Consider the following 23,854-nt stretch of genomic DNA (forward strand, 5'->3'; position numbering starts at 1 on the left):
TTTTGTGTGTGCCTACAAACAAAACAATAAAAAAACAGTAGAAAATTCTGCATTGTCTGGCATTTAGTATGCAGAGAACATTATTATGCATCATTATACAACAACTTGGGGAGTGTCACACAGCACTGTGACAATTTTATGCTAAAATGGGTAGCAAACATGGACTGTCCCACATGATCTCCATTAAACGTAAGCTACCGATATGTCACTGTGTTGTACTGTACTGCCGGTACAGGCAGGCCATAAAATTACCGAACAAGCACAAAAATTTACTTGTGTACTTTTACCTTTTGTAAATAATATTTTACTGGTGATTGAATTACATGTTTTGTTTTAAAATGTGTACACAGTGTGGAGCAGTCCTTGCCATTGGAATTTCTTCCATGCTGCAATGAGTTGGGGGAGGAACAGTAAGCAAAATTCACAGTTTGATATATAATTTGGTTTGGGGCTTAAAGTTCATATTAATTGGAATTGTATCGAAGTTGAATGTGGTAGCCCACTTGTAAGTTCTGCTCAACGTGAATTAGGGTAAGTGCGCTAAAGCCTGCCCTAATTACAATTACCAAGTAACTACCACAAAACACTCAAATAGCACATACCTCTGTCAATGCTGCACAATCCTATACATTTGTTTTAATTAATTTTAATAATAATAAATGTCAAGAAATGATTCATGCAATGTGCATCTGGATCAGCATTAAATTAAATGTAGTGATAGACAGCCATAGGATACATATAGAATATTATATTATATTATATATTTAAAGTGTAGTAGTTTGGTAGTAGTTAAAATGTCAAAAATGTTCAAGTACCAAAACTTTGTCACTGTTAATAGTTCTGAGATTTCCTGCTGATTAACAACCAGATAGACAATCAAACATTATGTTGCGCTAAACTCTATGTTTAATGCTTTTATAAAAATAACATATAGAAGTAAAGATGAGAAAGAATGCAAAGTATTGCTGTTTTTTCATGAATATGCAGAATACAAGCAAAAAGTAGAGCAGCAGAAGGAAGGTCTAGTGATAGCGAGTATATGAGAATGAGGGAAGAAGCACACTATATGAAATGTGTGCTATAAATAAATCCCTCGAGTCCTCCAAGCAAGAGATCCACCGCCACTTCCATCACCTCCATTAGGTACTCCCTGAACTGGCCAAGCATCCACAGCACTATACACAGTCATCAGTTTTCCCTAAACGATAATCCCATTGGAGCAGTTAGAAGGGTCTGTTGTGAACCCCTTAAGGAAACCTCACTATGTTGTATCACTAGAACTACATTTGGGATCTTGCATGCTTGTGCCCCTAATAAAAAACTGAGAAGGGGATTCAGACATATTTTAGATGGTAGAAAACTTCAGGCTGTACGATGTGATAGAAAGCCACCACATTCAGCCACTGGCTCACTGACGCCTCTGCATGACAGCATCTTTAATTAGTACACATTGGTTCAGCATGGATTTCTGCGTAGACAGAAGAGTAATAAAAACCCACTGGACATGTATACAGCGGGCTCCCATGGGAGGCTTTACAGAGCAGAATGAAGAGAGACTTTCACTTTAGTACAGATTGATTATCCAGTCATTAAATGTCATATTCTGCACAGGCTTTACTCCGGTTTTCCTCTTTTTTTCATGCGTCAGATGCTGTTAGAACCATGTGGCGGTTGTGGCTCTATGGGTCATACTAGCTTTGCACGCTCCACCTCCATTGTAGAGATTCGGGGAAATGAGGACTCGCGCAAAACAACGCATATTGGGGCAAGCTGCGCAAGCCTCCAGCTACAGCTTTCCAAATATTTTGACATGAATCATTTGAAACACTTGTCTGACCGATAGTAAACAAAGAAAGTAGCCGCCTGGAATGGTCATTATAGCTAACTCCATAGGGATCCACATCCGGGGCAACTTGCACACCGTTATTTTACATTTGTGAGGCTGTGGATAGCTTTCCATTTAGCGTGTGTTTGTGCTAGAGAAGTAGCAAACGAGTGCAAGTTTCTGAATTGCAAGAATAAAATAACGAGATACACACTGTGCAGGTTTCATCGACTAAAGCTACCTCTGGATGATACAGGCTCTAGTTGTGGCTAATTGCTCTGCAAGTTGACTGCAAGTTTTTATTTTTGTAGTCGCTTTTTTTCCTAAGGCGAGCTGACTGTTTGGTCCAGCCGGCCTCATTCTTTTCTTCCAGTTGATTTTGGGGAGGTGAAACAAAGTCTGCAGGACAACAATGTTGATGACAAATTAATTTGTTGTAGTTACACCGCTGGAATTACTTTCATCCATGGACACATTGTGGTAATAGTCCACAGGATAAATGTCATTGCCATTACAAGCTTTTTGAGTTCCCTTAGAAGACAGTTCAGCCGCAATGGAAGTCAACCCTCACACATGTAAACAAACAAGCGTGTGTGGATGAATGTGCAGGGTGATTAGGTCAGCCAGTAAGTTGCAGTTAACCATAATGGCCGTTCCAGACGGATACTTTCTGTGTTAACTTTAGGTCAGACTCAGAGACAAGTGTAAAAATCATGTTTATTTGGAAAGCTATAGGAGGCTCACGTAGCTTGCCCCAATATGCGTTGTTTTGCACGAGTCCTCGTGTCCCCGTATCTCTACAACGGAGGTGGCAAGTGCACAAGTCATAGTCATGCACATGAAGTTAGAACCTTAAATATAAATATAATGTTACAGCCATGCTTCAGGCAGGTATTGCTTCTATTTCCCCTCAGAAGAGAATGTGAAGTTAAAACTGCAATATAAAAACCTAGATTAAATCCTATATTAGGAGTACTGCACCAATTTAGCATTGCACTCCTATAACACTGTCGGACATTTGATGGACAGTTAAAAAAAATAAAGGCTCAAAATCGATTCAGCAGAACCAAAGATATTGTCTTTTTTATTCCATGCATTCTTCTCCCTTGTCAAAACCTGGCACCTACATTACCCGCAATGCAACTCAACTTCCGACAGTTCCGTGGGAAATGTGGGTGTGTCATGCTGGTAGTGGCTAATATAGCCTTGAGCCACTAGCCTCAAGTAGAGATGAGGAGCGGGCTACAGATGTCTGGTAGGCTTACTTCTTTTTAACGCCACACCCCCAGATGTTTTTCATTTTCAAACTAGAGAGTAGTAGTCTTCAGCCCCAACTGATGCTGACTCAAGTGACATCACCTGAGGCAAGTTGAGGCAGCCCCCTCAGGAGCCACAAAAGGCGTTAAACAACTTTTTTCACATATGCAGTAGTACGCCATAAGACCTGTAAACAGACTTTGAAGTGTAAAACCGCAGCAGTTTCCCTTCAACTTTTATTTGGTTCAGATTTTATTAATACACGTTTTTTTGTAAAACCTTGATTTTAAGTTTAATCAAATTGTAATTCTTGTTGATAAAACCCAGTGTATTGCACTTCAGCCAGTGGAGTGGTGCTCTTAGAGAAGGACAAGATGGGTAGTTGTACCTCAAAGCAAACTGGAGCACATTGCTTTTTCTTTTATTGTGTGCAACGAATAAAGCTCCAAAACAATTTACGTCTGATAAAGATACAATTGCAGCCAATAAATATCAATTAAAGAACAGGCTCTGTGCTCCAGTGTCCCTCTGGGCTCAACTACTCACCAACTGGAAGTAGTTTGCTGATGTTAGACTCAAATGTTAACACTAAATGTCAACTAAAATGGGCTTGCAAATGCACAAAACAGCAAAAGTTAAATTATTATATAATTTCCTCAAATATATCTTTTCCCCAATTACCTCACCTACGGTCACGTTCCAATAGCAACCTTTGTGAAATCCCATAAAAGTGAGGCCGCCTCCCGCCCTGAGGACAGAGTGCATTCTGGCAGGCCCAACAGAGTCAGCTGTCGTCTTCCTTGGCGGTGCGACAAGTTGATATTTCATTTGAATGCACGGTGCTCTGAGCTCTGATGCAAAGGCTATTACCCAGAGTGCCCAAGTGGGTTGGCCAACAGTGCTAAGGCTGCATGTTGGGGCACTTCAAAGAAATGAAAAGTGCGCAAGAAAACAAAATATATCTACTATTTCTTATTAAATGGTCTGCTGTTCCACAGGTTATACACATTAAAGGAAGGGTTTCTTTGTGGCCGCTTTTCAAGCTTAGACTGGCAGAAATGTATAATCAACATTTTTAGATATGGATTTATTCTATACATGCTACATCTTTTTTAACTTTTACTTTTACTTAAGACATTATATACTATACTATACTCTTGATTGTGTATATGCCCCCCGGTTCTCTTTGCCACCTCGCCTTAAAAAATCTATAAAATGTAGACATGGTGCATTCTGACGGGAAAGACTGATTGCAACATAACTAGGAGGCTGTATTGTGTATAATATTGTGTATTGTTACAGAACTCAGATATGGACTTGTTTCCTCCCACCACACCTCCTGCCTTCCCTTCCGTCCTCTCTGACACAGGAGCCAAGGGTTTTAAAGTGTGTGTGATGTGTGATCGAGCTTAGGCAAGCAAAATTCCAGGGAACTACAGCATGTGTGATATATTACATTATTGAGTGTGTTCACTCAGATTTAAGGCACATAAAATTAAAAATACTTTCAGGGCACAGAAGTATGTGACATATTACTAGCCACAGGGCCCATCATGCAACAGTGATTAATGGACACAGTGGCATTACAATATTGAAATGAAGTACCTTTTACACACTTAAAACCCATTATTTTACGCCCATTAATTTGAAAATTGGAGTCAGCTGTAATTTCAACTCCGAGCAAAAGCATGAAGCAGTATAAAATGGCTGATTTATGATAAAAGCTTATTTTACAACTGCTCGAGTTGCACATACATGCAGAGATAGGAGGAGCAGCCAGTCTGAAATACACACAACAGGAACAAGATATATGGAAAAATACAGCGTGGATGGTTAATATCACACCAGTAATGGCAAAATACAGCTTAAATGGGCCAGCATCTATTCAAAATTTAAATGAAATGAGCAGTCAATTTTGTTAACTCAGTTATTCTGTCTGGATTTGTGAGGGATGTAGTAGCTGGGGTCTAGTGAGTCCATGACCTTCTCAAGCATTACAGTGAAAGAGGGGAATGAGGACAGACATTGTTCTAGCTTTGCCTGCTGGCCCCTTTTATAGGAAAAAGAGAGAGGCCTAAATTATTACCACTTAAAGACTTAATGCCTTGATTAGGTGTATTGATTTGCTAAGTCTAAGCATTAACAGATCAATGGGATTAGCAACATACATATATAGAATTCTTATTTATCCACAAGAGAAATTGCCTGTAATGTACATCAATTTACTCACTGTAAGTGAAGTGCAGCCGTGCTGGTCGCCATGTCTATTGATTGATGTGTTTATCATTCTCATTTATACCATGGCCACTGTGAATTCTCAATTCTGATTTGCTGGCAGGTGTGGATTAACTTTAAGTAACCACACAGTATAACCGAACACCTATGACGATTGTGTTTGTTTGCAGTTCAAAATGAAAGCCCCAACTGTAGGTAAAGACAGGAACAGTGAGGCTTAGCTAAAGAGGTTTGAGCTAGCATTATTCGTGTAACTAATAAAATTAAATGGATGAATAGCTTCTCAATGAAAATCATGTAAATTTAATTTCATACAGGTTTGATATTTGAGTGAATCTTGACGTCCAAATCAACTAACGGTAAGAGGAAAGATTAGCTAGTATAGTGAAGCTAGCAGCCTGCAGGTTTGAGGGACAGCTGCAGGGGAAAGAAGAGAGGAAAGGTAACCAAAACCCCCCAAAAAATAAAGATTTGGAGATGTCACTGGTTAGAGTGTGAAAGGGAAAGTTTTCTCCCGCTGGAATATATAGTGAATCACGATGCAGTGCTCTTACAGGTTGAGTATGTTCAAGATTTTAGAACAATCAGGGAAATTTCTTTCTCTCCTGATTTTAAAATATGTTAGAATTTTAAACATCCTGGCCCAGCCTTGTGAAACGTACTCCTTTCTGTTTAACCAGATGTTGTCTAGTAATGCAAGCAGCAGGAATTCTATTTCATTAACTTTAAAACTGAAAAGTCAGACTCAAAATTAGTTATGTACGTAAATTCATTACAGGCATTTTTAATTTGAGTACAAATGGCATGTTGCTGACATGTCATAGGGAAGATAATACCTTCCGAATTGTACGTTCCATGATTGTAACGGCATCATTCATACATAAGGGTATTATCCCTTACGTAATTTGGAATTTTAACTGTAAATTAATTTTCTCAGTAAAGCACGCTTCTGATTTGTCAAGTTAAACAACTGGCTACAACTGATGATTATTTTCATAATATGACTATTTTTAATTTTAATTTACGTTCACTCTAAAATGTCAGAAACAAGTTATTTCCCAGAACTTAAGTTGACATGTTAAAATCGCTTGTTTTGAACTTAAGATATTTAAGCAGCAAATCCTCACATCTGAGAAGCACATTTGGCATTTAAATATAATAAACAATAAATAATCAATTCATAATTAATGAATGATCTATTATTTTTCTGTTGGTACTAATGGACTAATTAACTTATTAATTGCTTTTATGTGAAGCAGCACAACAAATCTTAATCATACAACACATGACAGCACAAACAGACAAACAGTTGTCTCATACAAATCACTACCTGTTACAGCCTATCTGTAGAAACCACTTAGTGTACTTGTCAAGGGTGTAAAATATAATTTGCAAGGAGGGAAACCTTAAAAAAGGCTAATTGGTTATTTTGAATATCACCATTTTTACACCAGAAGGTTTTGTGTGGCCCTGAAAGCTACCCTTGTGGAACAAGGCAGCCTTAATGAGAAGTGTTGGATGGAACTTTTTAGAGGAGCTTCAGCCAACCCATTCTGGTCTGGTGCCTACAGCTTTCTCTTAGCCAGTTATTTCAGTGACTTTGAGCCTTATGAATATCCAGTAATCATACATCTGTTTAAGCATGTTTGTGTAGCCTACTATTTTGATAAAAACATGCATCACTTTTTAGAGTAGACAAACACGAAAACAACATATGCACTCTTTGAAAATTGAAAATGAAAGCCAAAAGCAAATCGATGGTACTTAAGCGATGTCAGGGCAAAAGTTTAATCTGCGCACTGCTTTAGATTCAGATTAAAACTTGAATTATATATTGCTACAATGTTTTGATCTGACAGGATGTATGTGCCTAATGAAGATCCATGAAAGATAGAAAAACTGCAGCAATAATGAAAGTTATGAAACGGTGTACAGATTTAATTTTTGCCTTGATATCTGTTTTTTTTACTGTGCTCCTTATCTTAATTAGACATTGGCAGTATCTTAATTCCTTGGCTGTAAAGATATATAAAACTTAATGATTTCTTCCCCTAAAAATGATAAAAGCACAATGGAAACTATTCGGTATGATGACCAAATAAGAAGTCTGATTGGGACAAGGTCTGCCTTTTAGTTGTGTTATTTTATTTTTAATAATCGACTTATAAAGAAACAAATACATTTTCCTTTATACATCATACAGTCTGCCTCATGCAGTCCACTGCTGTATGAGGCAGATACTTTCCTTCTCTAATATTTGCACTCAATAAATCAGCCATGTTGCAAAAATCTTCAACCTTTACACCCACATCGCTTAACATCTGGACTGTCAAAAAGTGACAGGTGAAACTCTTCACAGGCCAATAGTATCACACATATCAGGAACTTTACTGACGCTGCCTTTCCTATGGACCTACACACACACACACACACAAGTTATTGGTTTAGAAATCTGTGCAGAGAGGCAGAGAGTGGAGTTGATCGATACGAGTGCTGATGTCAAAAGAGCAGCACAAACCGAGACGTTAAAGCTGGCCGCTGTGAGGCGAACCTGTTGTGAAGGCTGAGAAGTTGACATCATGGATGGTGAGTGTGTGTGTGGTATGCTGGTAATCAGTAAAGGTCAGAAGCATTCAGGAGTGTGAAAAGCAATATGTATTCTTGATCTGAGTTCAGCACTTAATGCTAGTGATTATTCAATCCTGCCAACGGTTTATGTTATTTCACATAAGAGATTTCTGTATCTGTGTTTTTGTCTGAGTGGGCGGGGCTGTGCAGGAAAAAGGTGACGTTCTTCCATGCACCAATTAGGATTTTGCAATATTTGAATTGAAATATGATGACAGTTGTAGGGTTGTTTGCTTTTGTTGCCAGGCCACTGTCAATAAAATCTAATGAAATCAAATCCATGCAAGCCTGATAAAGCAGATTAGCTGAGAAATAAATAAATAAGGATGTTGTTTTCTCTGCCTTAACTTTGATTGCTGGTTATTTAGTCATTAATATTTGTGCAGAGAAATACAGAAAACTTTGAAAACCAAGTTTTCAGGGGTTTTAAACACTTAAAACGAACAATGTTTGCGTTTGACAAGTGACCTCTTGTGGCCGAGTGAATAATGACCGTTGTCATTTAGGAGCAAAGGCAGAAGCAGCGTCACGTTGTTGTTATAATGTGACTGTGACACCAGAAACCACGGTTAACACCTCGTCTCCTACCAACAGGTGTTGGTTTCTTTTAACCATGACCAAGGTCTTTCCCCAACCATAACCAAGTAGTTTTAGCTGTGGTCTAGGCAGAGTTGGCAGATCAGAAAACACACATATACGTTGTTCTGGAAGGCACTGACAAATGATCTTTTTTGTCATGTAGACTGGAGGACTTGTTGTATTACAATAAATCCAAAATATGACAAAGCCAACATACGGAAATGTACAAAACCATGACAACCAAAGGTAGGCTGTAGTGTGCTTCAGTGACGTACAAAATACACAACACATTATCATGTGACTCTTGTTGCAGAGTCTTTTTGTTTTTTGTGTGCAAGCTCACCTCCCAGTGCTTACTGCCAGACTTTGTTCTCAGTCTTGTGTCTCTGCCCATATTTCACTGCATGATTTATATGTGCAGGACACATTGTTTGGGGAACTCATTCACAGTTATTTCAGAATTTCAAGGAGAACACCAAATGAAATGGAAGAGAAATACAAACTACAAACTTGGAAGAAGTGTTGCCATTCAAGATATAGTACTCTGCACAACAACAGGGACAAAAAAAACCCCACTCAAATGATCTAGAGGTAAAGTGAATGAGTGCTGTGTTATGGTGGTTTGATGGCGTGTGTGGGTAGTGGTGAAGTGAATGTTACTAAACTGCTGCAAAAAGGGTCTGATGGGGACTTTCAGCCAGAATGAGGAAACATGCCTGACACTGACAGTACAATAATCCTTATTGATGGCTTCAGCTATTTGAAAAGGAGCTACAGTACAGATGCAGCTATATAGGCTGTTCAAGGAATCATTTTTCTTCACTTTTTTATCCAAGCAGGATCTGTCTTTATCATGCACAGCATAGCTCTGGAAGAAGCACCGTAAAACCAAGAAGTTTACATCAACATTTTGTGTTACTGCTTTAATCTGTTGGCTAGAGAGACCTTGTCTTTCAGTTAAAGTTATTTATTTGATCTAATTAAAACTTTTCATTGTGTGATAATGAATTTATAGAGCTGAGAAACTTGATCCACATCTATTGTCTTAAGACTGCATAATGGTCTTAAAGCTGCAGGAAAAGTTTGTGGTTTTGTGCCAATGGCAAACCTGTGAATAACACTGGATCTTCTAATTATCTGCACTATTATAAGCTTGAAGAAGTGGAATGGAAAAACTGTGTCCACAGGTTACTTTTTAAAAAAAAGAAAAGAAATTCAGCTTAGGTTTTCATGAAATGTGCTCCGTGGACCAATTACTGTCTCTGTCTGCTCTAGGAAACTGATGGATTATTGAATAAATTGAAGGTTATTTGAGCGTAATTGCCCTGTTGCTCTTGCCTAAGCAGTTCTACTACAGCAGATCAGTGTGTTCACTAAGACCGGAGACCATCGGGCCCCTGCGTTGTTCACAACACTGCATTACGTTTCCTTGTCCTTACTTTCTGTCAGCTGAAAATGTGACTTCTTTGTGTGGTTTGCACAGTTTTGTTGTTGTGGGAGGCAGTGCTGAATATAAATTTAACAGCTTTGGCCACAAATAGGTGATTAAAATGTATCAGCTTGTTAGTCAAAAGCACGCTCCTCCTTACTTGTTATACATTTAAAAAAAAATATTACATTACTTGCAACTAAGTTTTGAAACGATTAGTCGATTAAATGAATTGTCAAGCAACAGCATATTTGTTAGCAACAATTTTGAGGCTCATTAGGGTCATTTATGAAGTAAAAATGCCAAACATTCTCCAGTTCCAGCTGTTGTTTTATATAATTGTAAACTGACTTAGGTGTTGTGAATTGTTGGTGTTGGATTTGAAGGAAAACATTGATCGGCATTATTCACACTTAGACTACTCTACCCAGAACACTTGTAACACAGACAAACATTGACAAACCTGAAACTGCCCTTCTGTGTAGATGATTAGGATATCCAAATCAGGTTGATGTCAAGAAAAAACTTCAGCCCTGAAGGCAGTATAAACTTTTCCCATTTAATCAGTCCCTGTATGAGGAAAACAAGGCGATGGCTGAAGATGAGATGGATGCTGTGAGAGAGCTTCAGTCAGAAGTGTTGATATCCTAACAATTGCAACCACTTATTTTGGCTTATAGTAATTGTGGTGACATAATTAAAACTGTAATAGCCTGTGCTCATTAATTGCACTAAGCTGCTCATTACTTGGGAAAATGCCACAATTCTGCACAAGCAGATGTGTGGGCAGCAAGCATCCCTCCAGCCTGTATCAGCTTTTCAGTCATTTTGGGGGAATGAAAATGAAACAAAAACAAAAACAGCAGCATAAATCCAACAAGTGAGAAGCCAAGACAAACTAAATGAATCACAGTGGTGCAGTTAAAAAACAACTCAAACGGCTCTCTCTGTACCTAGCCACCTATCAAACATGCCCTGCTCTGTGTGTGCGCGCATGCGCGCGCGTGTGCTTGCGCGTGCCCACTTATGAATAATAGTCCTTCACTGAGATATTCAACAACAAAAGTTGCACTGAAAGAAAGGACATGAAACATCGTGAGGCTTTCTATTAAAACAGTTGGAGACTAAAGTCAACATCCTTTCACCACATATTCAGTGACATTTCTGAACACCCACAGTTCGTTTGAGCCCCCACCCCAAAAATAAATAAATAAATAAATAAAAATAAAATGCAAAAACATTGACTGGAACGTAAAGCTTCTGAAACACTGAAGAGAAGTGTGGGTTTGTGAGGCTGAGCGGTGAATTTAGCTTTGGAGCACCCACAGCCAGTAAAATGGAGGAGGTGATAGGCAGTGTGGGATGAGATTGTAGGTGCCCAGAGCTGTCAGGAGAAGGGGGGAGGTAGAAGAAATAGGACGGAGTCAAAACATGTCAGAGCTTTGAGGGGGAAAAGCTGAGGGGGAGGCCACAGAAAACAGACACATGTCACCAAATTAAGGCCATTTAAAGTCAGATTGGGATTTTGTGAATAAACTTGTCATTGCAGCTTCAATAACAAGGACGTCATCTGAGAGATGATGGGCTATTATTTAGATTCAACTCATTGTGCACTGGCACGTAGACCCACGTCGACTGATTCAGATTTTCAGATCACTTCCACATCATAGATGAGAGGTGGATGAGGTGAGAGCATTATTTTCTCTCTCCTCCCCTTGATATTATGAAGCACCAACACTCCCGCCTGCAGTATTTGTTTTTTTTTTGTTTTTTTTTAAATCATGAATAGGGAAGGAAAACCTCAGAAAATGTTATTTCTCAGGAAATCTTCGCAGAAAAATAGGGCAAAAGTACTGCTCTGAAACACTGGAGATGTCAGCTTGCTGCGCAGGAATAAGCCGCGAAAGATTTGGGGGGAAATTTCTCAACATCCACACACTCACAGATGCGCCAGTGGAGAAAAATCAACCCATACTGTTATTGTAAGGACCACAAGTGCGCTCAACTAATAATACTGATGATTTGCAGACTGCCTGGGCTCTTCATCCTCTGTGGCGGCAATCGTTTCAAAATGAAACAGTCCTCCACTTACTTACCCATGTTGTCTCATCGGTCCGTTCCCTCCGTCCTCCGTGGCGCAATCCGCCGCTCAGATCACGACGTCCTCCGTGTCGCCTTTCTTTTCCAGTACCTGGAAAGCCCCGAAACTCTGTGCGCCTCTCACGCGATTGGTGACTCACCTGCCTTCATTCTAAAAACTGTCTCTCGATTATAAAAAGCTTTTAAAGTTTGCGCCCATGCTCCTTGACGCAGCGCAACTTTCCAGACCTGTCAAAAATAACCGTGCCATCAAGCTCCAAGTTGGAAGTCAAACGCCTGGCTCTACAGCGTTTTTTTTCACTCGAATGAAAGATAGTCTTGAAACAGGTGCCCGCAACAAAAACCGTCGCACGTTGTAAAAGTGAAGAGGCGGAAACGAGCTGGATTGTGCCGCGGAGATCGGTGCAGTCACCGGCGGTGGCAGGTGTCCTCTGCGCAAACATCCAGAGGAGCGGTAGAGACGCCAGACAGCGATCGCAGGCAGGCATGGGCACTGTCACTGGCTCCTGTGCAGTGCATTGGCAAGCAGGTTTGCGTGTGCGCGCCCGGCTGAGTGGGGGACGTGTGCTCGTGTGCAGGCGCGCGCATGTGGGAGAAAGAAAAGAGAGAGAGAGAGAGAGAGAGAGAGAGAGAGAGAGAAAGCATTCAATGCAGTGTTTAACAGCTGCAGGCAGATTTGGTCAAATGTGAGATTTGTTTTTGTTTTTGTTGTTTGTTGGTCAGATTTTATCTTCATCACCACCAACACAAATAAACCAATGCAGGAGCCGTCTCCCCCTTTACCATGCTTTTCTTCTATAAATCCATTATGCAGGTGTTGTGGAGGATATGCTGAGGGCTATATGTGGTCATCATTATAGCATGAGTGGGTAGCCAGCCTGATCCCACATGTTGTTGCATAATTATTGCGGATGGGAAGGCCAAATGCAAGAGTTTTGTTAGAGCAGGGATACTGTTGGACAGGCTTTCCAAGACATTTTTTTTTTACATGTATACTGTAGTGAAACATTTCAACATTTCTCTTTCATTAGGGTTTCAGATTTTTGTATAGTTAAAAATAGCTGTAATTAAGCATTTTTGGCAATAACAGTCTTAAAAGTCCTACTGGAATGAAATTTCTCTCTAGTTTCAGTTGAAGTTATATCCACAGTCCATAACACTTTCAAATATTTGATTTAGTCCCACCTTCTTTAATCACTTCATATTGTGATTAATTCCTGGGATGGTGTTATAGTCTTCCAATTGGTACTTATTTCAGATGATTCAGACACAAGAGATGAAAAAGACAATAAATTATAAAAATGTGCCCATTATAAGAAATAGTTCCAGCCTGCCTTGACTTTCGGCTTAGCCTTGTCGCACTATTTAGTGACTTAGTGAAAGTTTTATGACAGTATAGCATTGAAAGTCTGATGTTCAAAGTGAGAACAGTACAGACACAAGTACAGACCATAAACTCTGTCTTCAGTCAGGCTTTGAGTATTGCATTGAGAACAAAATTTAAACTGTGGATGAATTACAGCAGCATGCCCTTGGTTTTGGAATGACATGTTCAACAAGGTGTTCACATACTTTTGGCCGTATAGTGTATCTCTTAAATTTTCTGTTACACGCCAGACAGGTTAGGCTACTCACCTGGGGGCAGATTGTTTAAAATTCAAACCATCTCTTCAAGAGTCTCACATGTACTCTTGACAGAAAACACTCTCTTCAGGAGAGTACATTTTTTTTAATATTGTAATTACTTGACTTTCAAACTCTTTGACTCATTTTCAAAAGCAGTCTGCATGTATGAAAGGAAGCCATATAACAAGACGAACTGAAAAGACAACAGCACTTATTTATCTTTTTAGACGGATTTCACCTAGCAACCCAATCCATTTCTCCTAGAAACTCCTCAAGGTGTGTGCAGTGTGTGATTCAGCCCTTCAGCTCTTTACACACCATACCGTGCTATTGTAAAGCATTCGGCACCTGCTGCATTTTGTAAATTTTTTCACATTTGAATTGAATCTGGTGATAACATTAGGTGAGGTGTAGCTCAGTCGGGAAAGACACTTGAGACAAGGAGTGACAAGAGACATAAAGTTAATTTAACAAGCACAGGGAGATGCCCGATGAAGGTTTGACATTGGCCCCGTTGCGGGGAGCCACGGTAACAAGGAGGCGGGGCCGTAAATCAGCAGGCCTGTGAAGATCCCTCCACCTCCCCTTCCTCCTCCTCATCCATGACCACAGATGAGGCCTTGATGCTGGTGGTGAGGAAGAGGAGGGTCAAACTGCAACAAAGTGCGGCGTCAGCAAAGAGGTGTCAGGTAAATACAGGAAGAAGAGGAGGAAGGCCACCATGACCGAGGGGAACAGTGATGACACGAGGGAAAGGACAGGTGATACCTCTCAGGTGAGCCAACAGAGGCAGGTGATGGGAGAGTCTATGTGTTGGAAATTGTGTGCATGCTACACGTGGGGTCTGTATGGGTATGTAGCCAAGTCCTCCGAAAAAACGACATCATCAGTCGTTTTCACTAAATGCTGAAAAACAATGTATACTTACCGGCCACTTTATCGGGTACACCTGATTGTTAAACTGCTCGATAACACAAATATCTAATCAGCCAATCACATGGCAGCAACTCAATGCATTCAGGCATGAAGACATGGTCAAGACGATCTGCTAAAGTTCAAACCAAGCATCAGAATGGGGAAGAAAGGTGATTTAAGTGACTTTGAACGTGACATGGCACTCCTGTCAGCTAAGAACAGGGAACTGAGGCTACAATTGGCACAAGCTCACCAAAATTGGACAATAGAAGATTGGAAAAACATTGTCTGGTCTGATGAGTCGCAATTCCTGTTGCAATATTCAGACAGTAGGGCCAAAATTTGGCGTAAACAACATGAAAGCATGGATCCATCTTTGCCTTGTATCAACGTTTCAGGCTGCTGGTTGTGTAATAATGTGGTGGAATGCCACAGAGAATTAAGGCAGTTCTGAAGGCAAAAAGGGGTCCAACCTGGCACAAGCAAGGTGTACCTAATAAAGTGGCAGTTGAGTGTATGTTTACATTCAAGTGACAAAGCCCCTTAGTGGCTGTAGCAATTATGACTCTTGTCCATTAGGAGCAAAGGAGGAAATACTGTGATGTTGTTATAGAGCGATGGTTAAGGTTTGGTTAGGTTTAGACCCAGGGCTTAGGAAAACATCATGGTTTGGGCCATGCCAACTTAATTAAGGTTAGAGGACCTTCATTGCCATGGGTACAATAATAACGATGTGGTTAAGGTTAGGGAGAAATCGTGCTGCCATGGTTTAAAAAAAAACAACAATGTTGATTGTCGATTTGAAACAGGAAACAAACAGCGGAATCTTTTTCTGGTTCACAGCTTTGTAAACAGGGACATTTTCTGAAAAAAGATTTTCAATGCTGTGAGCGTCACACACAATTCCATTGACCGCCATTGTATTGTATTGGAGTAATGTCTTTGAGAAGGATGAATTTGGATTTGGAGAATGGGTAATCGCTCAGTTTTACTTTTGTTGAGATTGCTACAACCTTGCACTATTTCCTTTGTGACGTATTTTGATACATGTGTGAGAATATTTTGTACAGAATAAAATTTTAATGATGCAAGAAGTCAAAAATACCTTCAAAGTCCACCCACCATACGTGTGTATGATGAAATCATCTTATTATTATTTATGAAGTTGCTGCATGTAGTTATTCACATTCTGTATGATACAGTACCTCATGTTGTTACATTCAAAGTTCAAAAAGAGCTCATTGGCTGTAAGAAAAATGGCAAGAAAAACATCTTTCTCTCAAAGTTGGCAGCAGATTTCTCTAAAATGTTCAGTGCTCTGTAGTTTTGATGTGATTAGGATAAGGATCTGTGATTCTGTTGTTGAATCAGTTGTGTGTTTAAGTTAGTGGTGAAAACCTTTTGTCATATCTAGCACAACAAAATTTTGTCCTGTGAATAACAAATGTTAAATGTCTCAACTAGGCAGCCATCTTTCTTTATCACATCACCCCTGCCGTTGTAAGCCATTACTGTCTGAAAATGATTATGGGAGAGTTGCCACTCTGAAGACGAGCAGAATGAGAGACGTTTAGATTTTTTATGCAAAATAAACATATTTTACATTGTTAAATGTTATGTTAAAATTGATTGGTGAAGGTGTAACGTATGTAGGACTACTTTTGCGTTGCCTCGCAATAAATATTGCATTACCTCGCAACACTTTTCTTCTTCCATTCCGTCTGAGCCGTATGTCTATTTATAATGGAAGGTAATGTGGAGATTCTCAAGTTACTGCATTAAGCATCGTTTATGGACACCTCACCTTATGTGATGACCATTGCAAAGAAGTTATCAGAAAGAACATTATCAAACTTCTGGGTAGGAGCTGTATGTATTAGGAACATCAATTATTGCTCCACACTTATAGCAACAGGCCTTCTACCAAAACCTGTTTCAGCATCAAAGGTTACTTTAATTTGTGCAAAGAACAGAGGACCCTGTGCAAAAACGCAAAAAGATTTCCAACTTGTGTTGGTCTGCATTCCTGATGTATCTCTGCAAGTGGTTCAATGCTGTCTGCTCTTTCTGTGACAGAACCACAGACTCTGTTTGCAGCATTTCAGTCACCTTCTTGTTTGTTGTTTTTTTTGACTCATACATATAAAGCACATTAGCTTTATAAGGTAGATTCAACTGCACATCTGTAATTGTGCCTCAAACCGACAGCATCCTGCAGATTGCCGTAGGCCTACGGCTTTCTTCTTGAGAGACCTCTTGATCTACTAATTCGTTTAAGTTTACTTTCACTAATTACATAACCATGCATGCCTATTGAGCAGTAGTACTATATCAGCATACTTAATGCCCAGTTCAAAGTAAAATTCAATGAGCTGATATATTGTTGCATTGTGCTGGGAGTCGCTGAGCAGAAATAGAGATATGGCTCAGAAGGAATGGAAGAAGAAAAGCATTGTGGGGGAACGCAAAATTTTATTTCGAGAGAATACCAAATTTATTGCGAGAGAATGCAAAATATTGCGGGATATCGCAAAACATATTGTGAGGGAATGCAAAAGTAGTCCTCTCGCTAAAAATTCTCGCCGTGACCTTTAAGGGGCTCCGTAGTAAAGTGCATTTATAGACAGTGGTTAGTTGTATATTTTTCCAAATAATGCAGAAAATCTAGATTAGGTGAGATAAAATCAGTATATTTTTAGCTCAGCTACAACAGAGTTTGATAGAAAAACTTTTTTCAGGTCTCTGAAACATCAGACATTAGCTTTTTGGTGTCAGTCCCTCACAATCAAAGAGCAAAGAGCTTGTTTCTAGACTCGCTATTTTCCACCAACATTTAACAGGCAGAGAGATAAGAGCATCTTTACCAGGAGCTTGCAATGCTGTGCAGCCACCAGTCGTGGTGTGATCACTGACATACCCCAGTGTTCATCAACCAGTTGATTCGCTATATGTACTTATATTCCCAGTCCTTCACCTTTTCATTGACCACAGCTAGTTCATATCAGTTTCCTGCAGAAACACAAAGAAGTAAATAACTGAAGTAGAAGTGGAAGGGGGAGACCGAGGAGGAAAGGCTGCAGTAAAAGAGTAAATTAAAACATTTCATTCACTGGATTGAATTGAACAGAAATGTCCAATTCATTAGTCATTCATTCCACTTTTTCCATCCTTTTTAATAAAGGTCAATGGAATTCTGTTTCTTGTGCTCAAATTTGGCTGCAACTAATGATTATACTTGTTAATGATTATTTTTCAGATGAATCAATTAATGTCTTGTTTTGGACAGTTTTCATGGGAAAATGGTTCACAGAGCGGTCCGTGGATTATTCAGACTTATAGGGATTGTCTCTGGAAAGACGTGTTGCTGTTGAGATTTTCACAGGAGACTTCTCTGGTTGGCAACACTTGGTGACGATAAAACTCTAGGAAGTCACTGTGACCGTCCTCTGGTCGGCAAGAAATAGTTACAGCGCGTAACTCCCCATAAAACCAAAACTTGACATTTGTGTCACAGATTTAACAAAAAAGATACAGTGTGTTAATTTGTGAAATTTAGAGGTGTTGGTCGTATTGTTGAACTTTGGAGCTAGCTGTTTTTCCCAATTCCAGTCTTTTTGCTTAGCCAAGCTGATCGACTCTAGGCAAGACAGAAAATAAGCATATTTTCCAAAATGTCGAACTATTCCTTAAAAGAAAAAAATAGTTGGACAATTGAAATGTATTGAGCTTTAAGGCTAATTAATTTGTTGAAATGTTTTCCCTGAATGAAATATCCAGTCTTCAATGAATGTGCTTGAGCTTTTTGGTCTCCATAATTCATCTGTCTTTAAGTTTGCAAGGCCACCAGCTCTTTAAAGACATGTGAAGTACCTGGTCTTTGTCATATTTCTTGCTGGTTTTAGCTTTGAGTGAAGTGCTGCTAAATTAGATATGCATATCAGTGGTTTTCAATTATGACCCTCGAGACACAGAATCCTGCTGGTTTTCTATCCTACTAGGTCGATAATTACATTTGTCTGGTTTCCAAAGTCTGAAATCACATCCTTATTAGATGGTTGAAATTAAAGGCAGCAGTTGGGATCCACACTTATTTGACTAAGAACACTGCTGTCTACAAGTTTCTGTGTCATTATTTTATGACATTAATCTCTTCAGTTTCCCAGGGTAAATTTTAAGTGGCCAAAGTCACTGACTTTCTGACTTTCTTCAGTCACACTAAACAACACAAATCAAATGACGCATATAACTCAAAACCTACTGTATAAGTAAATGAATAATTTGAATTAGTCCTTGAGGATATTTCAAATAATTTCTGCACTTACCATAAAATATTTTAATGTTCATTCCTATAGAAGGACAAAAGTAAATCATTTATTTCACTGCATGACCTTAAACTGCCATTGCTTGCACCTTTTCAAAAGCACTTCTAATTCAGAATCAGAATCAGAGTCAGAAATACTTGATTGATCCCCGAGGGGAAACTCTTTTGTTACAGCAGCTCACTATCACGTCAGTGCACACAGGAATAGAAGTACTAGCAAAAAAAATATAATACACTATAATACAGGTCAGAAAATAAATGAAGTACCAAGTGGGTATAAGCATTAAATAAAATAAGTGTGAAGTACAAAGTGGGTTTACCGGTTGATGATAATAATACGGCATATGGTAATAGTGCATGAACTGTCAAGTTAAGTGTTGCTTATTAAGATTATAATGAGACGGAGGATATTGCACAGCAGTAATAGAGGTATGAGTTAATATCAATATCAATAAATAGGGAATTTTAAACTGAAAAGAGTATATTGCACCGGAGTATTACACAGAATATTGCACAATTATGTCAAGTATTGCAGTGATGTTAATGATCAATGTCCAGTTTAATGACTTAGGGTCATATAGACTGACACTTAGAGGGAGGAGTTACAGAGTTTGATGGCCACCAGCAGGAATGACTTCCTGTGGCGCTCTGTGGTGCTTTTTGGGGGGATGAGTCTTCCGCTGAAGATACTCGTTTGTTTGACCTGCATGTCATGGAGTGGGTAGTGGGTAGTTTGGCCAGCATCCTCCTTTGTGACACCACCGCCAGAGAGTCCAGCTCCACCCCCACAATGTCACTGGCCTTACAGATCAGTTTGTTGAGTCTGCTAGTGTCCGCTACCCTCAACCTGCTGCCCCAGCATGCAACAGCATACAGGATAGCACTGGCCACCACAGACTCATAAAACATCTTCAGCATTGTCCGGCAGATGTTGAAGGAGCTCAGCCTCCTTAGAAAATAGAGGCGGCTCTGGCCCTTCCTGTAAAGAGCTTGAGTGTTCTTAGCCCAGTTCAGTTTATTGTCCATGTTTACTGCCAGGTACTTGTAATCCTCTACAATGTCCACACTGACCCCCTGGATGGAAACCGGGGTCACTGGTGCCTTGGCCCTTCATAAATCTACAAACAGCTCCTTAGACTTTGTCGCATTGAGCTGCAGGTGGTTCTGCTCACACCATGAGACAAAGTTACCCACCACAGCCCTGTACTCTCATCACCACCACTGATACATTATACATAATTGACTGAAAATGTCATGAATCATGACATCAGTAGTTAAGACGACTCAAACTGCAGCAAAAATCAATAGTAGCTCATATCAAAGCTTACTGGAGTTCTGCAAGGAGAAATTACACAGCACATATGTGATAGCTGGGTGTTATCTCACTCAAAATGTTGTGTTTTATAGATTTACAGACAGGATTTAGGGACAGTTTAACTCATATTATCCCAAAGGATTTCAATTAAATTCAATTCAATTTTATTTATATATATATTTATATATCATTGCACTTTTCCTATAGAGCAGATCTAGACTGTACTCTTTATAATATTATTTACAGAGACCCAACAAATCCCACCATGAGCAAGCATTTGGTGACAGTGACAAGGAAAAACTTCCTTTAAGAGGCAGAAACCCTTGGGCAAGCTTTATCAAAGAGGAAAGTCTTAAGCTTACTCTTAAATGTGGAGATGGTGTCTGCCTCCCGAACCCAAACTGGGACCTGATTCCACAGGAGGGGAGCTTGATAACTAAAGGCCCTGGTTCCCATTCTACTTTTGGAGACTCTAGGAACCACAAGTATGCCTGCATTCTGAGAGCGCAGTGTTCTAATGGAGTAATAAGGTATTATGAGCTCTTAAAGATACGATGGTGCCTGACAATTAAGAGCTTTGTAAGTGAGGAGAAGGATTTAAAATTATACTCTGGATTTTACAGGAAGCCAGTGCAGAGAAGCTAATATTGGAGAAATATGATCTCTTTTCATAGTTCTTGTCAGTACACATGCTGCAGCATTCTGGATCGACTGGAGAGTCTTAAGGGGCAGCCTGATAATAAGGAATTATAGTCCAGCCTAGAAGTAACAAATGCATGGACTAGTTTTTCGGCAGCACTTTGAGACAGGATGTGCCTGATTTTTGCAATTTTATGTAGGTGAAAGAAGGCAGTCCTTGAAGTTTGTTTCATGTGGGAGATAAAGGATAAATCCTGATCAAAGATAACTCAGAGGTTCCTTACGGTGGTGCTGGAGGCCAGGGCAATGCCATTTAGAGTAACTATATCTTTAGATAATGTGTCTCGGAGGTGTTTGGGAGCGAGTACAATAACTTCAGTTTTGTCAGAGATTAACAGTGTGATGACCAAGTTGTCTGTGCAGTGACAAAGTATTTATTTGCTATTTTGCACAAGCTTACAAATACAGGATGCATATTTTTTTTAATACTGTCATTCATTCATTTTCATTAATCGTTCCTGCTGGTGGTAACAGCATGTGCTAAATATGGTTAAAAAAAACCTCAATGTATGTACACAATGTATTAGAAAATACATTGGGAGGTTAATAATATAGTACTGCGGAATTCTACATGATAGCGGAATGTTGATGGTGTTGTACAAAATAGAAAGAGGGTGGATGAAAAATATCCAGATGAGTATTTACTAATTAAATGATTGAATAAGTCACTCATTCATTTATGAATCTAAATGGTAAAATGCTATTGAGAATATCACTTTCTCCCAGTCAGACATAAAATAACATTGGCTAGTATTTCAAATGCACTTGTGAAACTCTTGCCGCTATACAGTATATTTGCAGTTAATTGGAATTGGCTGCAATGGTAAACAGCAAGGATTTAGCCTAAATGAAAGGGAACAGTGATGAAGAGAGGAAAATAAAATACTTTGTAAGGCAGGAAATAAACAAATGTTATACAATATTAAAAAACAGAGTTTGACTGAGGCTTCAGGCCTAATCTTTTTCTTAACTAGACAAAATGATGCATGTTAAATTTAACATGAATTGTGAACATGCATATCAATTATTCAACATTATAAACAGTGGTCAGTCAAGCAGATAAGGTCACATTATCATAATAAGCCACCACTCATCCTGTCCAGTGAACACTGACAGCCAAAAATAATTGCACTGCATGATCTCCAATTAGTGTATAATAATGTGTAATAATATAATAGTGTATTTAATTTCCAAAGCAAACATATAGATTCAAATGTTACTGTGGTTCTGTGAATTCGGGATCACTAACAGAAGCTATGCTTTGATATCCCATCATATGCACATTAAGTATCTAAATCAACAAAGTCACCTGTGATCTTGTTGTTCACAGGCAACTTTGCCAAAATTCCATATATAAAAGACTCGAACACCCAGGTAACATTTTTTTAGGAATCGTGGATTCAGAAGACAAGCAGCACAGCACACATCTCAAACAGATTTACAGAACATTCCAATGCTGCCGTGGCTGCAGAGAAATTAGACACTACCCCTTCTAGCCTGTGCCAGTGGACTCTGCCCGGTCCAGTCAACCAGATCTCAAGAGGTAAAAGCGACTGAAGGTCCACTGAGGAGTCAGCCATAAACGTGCCTAATGGATTCAGCAAGATTAAAAAGTAATAAGAAGTAAAAAAAGGAGAGCTAAGAATCAAAAGAAATGCAGATGAACACTCTCTGCTGAACTGGCACTGACATCAAGCTGACACTGATGCTCTGTGTCCCTGATTGCCTGTGTCTTTGACTGGGAAACATAACAATCAGTCATCTACATATGGAAGAATTTGCATCCCTCTGGCCTGCAGCAGGGCCAGTGTGGCTGTCATGCATCTTGTGGATATACAGGGGGCTGGCAAAAACTATCCAAGCAGCTGAGGTGCTGCTTGTTGAAGGGGCTCTCTACCAGCAAACCACAGTTTGGGTCCTTATGAGGGTGTCCCCAGGGGATGCTAGACATTGGCTGATGGCTAAGCTGGGCCAGGCACATGAACTGGCATCTAAGAAGAACACTACACCCTTTGCAGGGCAGCAGGGCATGGAGGAAGCATCCCCATCACAGGAGGTCTTTGCCGTAATCTGGACACTGCTCTCCAAGGCTTGCGAAAGAAAAGAGATAAGCATTTTGGATTTTTGGCCTCAACAAAAGGGCATGATGAACATTAAAAGTGAATGGCTGAGGAATCATTCACTGGGACTGTAATTTCATCACAAACCAAGAACACTTCAACTGCTTCAGCTTTTCAGTAAAAAAAATTCACAAGCCAGTATTTAAGGTACTGTGACTAACATTACTTTGCGAATTAAGCATTACAGCCGGTGGGCAAAAGACCCATGGCTACCACTACAATATACATTATTGATCAAATTCACACATAACTAATTGGATGAGGCAAAAGCACCTTCTAAGCCAAGCAATCAAAAATTTGGGCAAGAAACCAAGTGGAAAACGCTCCTCTGTTACAATAGAAATACAATGTTGAAAATAACCTAGAAATTTTGCCTGCAAATTTTGCATTTTGCAATTTTGCATGACTGTTTCTCACCAAAAGAAATGGACGATGACGTTTTATAAGAACACAACTGTGCTGTCTCTGTAGGATTAAAAAACCAGGACGAACTGCAACAGATTAGAAAATGGTAAGTGAATATTACTGGCTATATGGGCCTTTTAGAGAGGGGGCATGTGACTTATATATCATGCAGGTCACAAGTGATTTCGTTGAAGATTCTCAAATTGTGTGACGTGTTGTGCAGTGAAAAGTAACTGTACCATAGGTGACTTTGTTACAATAGATACTTGAACTGCGTTAGCTGGACTCATCATCTGGTGCAAACCACCATAGCTTCCATTAAGGTCTGAACCATGGTGACTTTCACAAGTTACTCTATTTTTGTTTGTTTTTGTGACTGAATCCAATCAAATCAAGAACA

At 39.5% G+C, this 23,854-nt stretch overlaps 1 protein-coding gene across 2 annotated transcripts in view; it reads right to left on the bottom strand.

The window, feature by feature from the left end:
- Positions 1-12,763, bottom strand: part of lrrtm4l1 (leucine rich repeat transmembrane neuronal 4 like 1) — a 51,184-nt gene extending 38,421 nt beyond the window's left edge. Inside the window, exon 1 of one of the 2 annotated variants that reach the window (XR_006375553.1) lies at positions 12,050-12,763. Coding sequence is in view for 1 of the 2 variants with exons in the window: in XM_044174782.1 (XP_044030717.1) it covers positions 12,050-12,053 (4 nt within the window). In the remaining variant the exon portion in view is untranslated. The remainder of the gene's footprint in view (positions 1-12,049) is intronic. The other variant, XM_044174782.1, reaches the window with a different exon arrangement.
- Between the last annotated feature and the right edge of the window lie 11,091 nt (positions 12,764-23,854).

Source organism: Siniperca chuatsi, linkage group LG18, assembly GCF_020085105.1.
Source record: "Siniperca chuatsi isolate FFG_IHB_CAS linkage group LG18, ASM2008510v1, whole genome shotgun sequence".
NCBI classification, from domain to species: Eukaryota; Metazoa; Chordata; class Actinopteri; order Centrarchiformes; family Sinipercidae; genus Siniperca; species Siniperca chuatsi.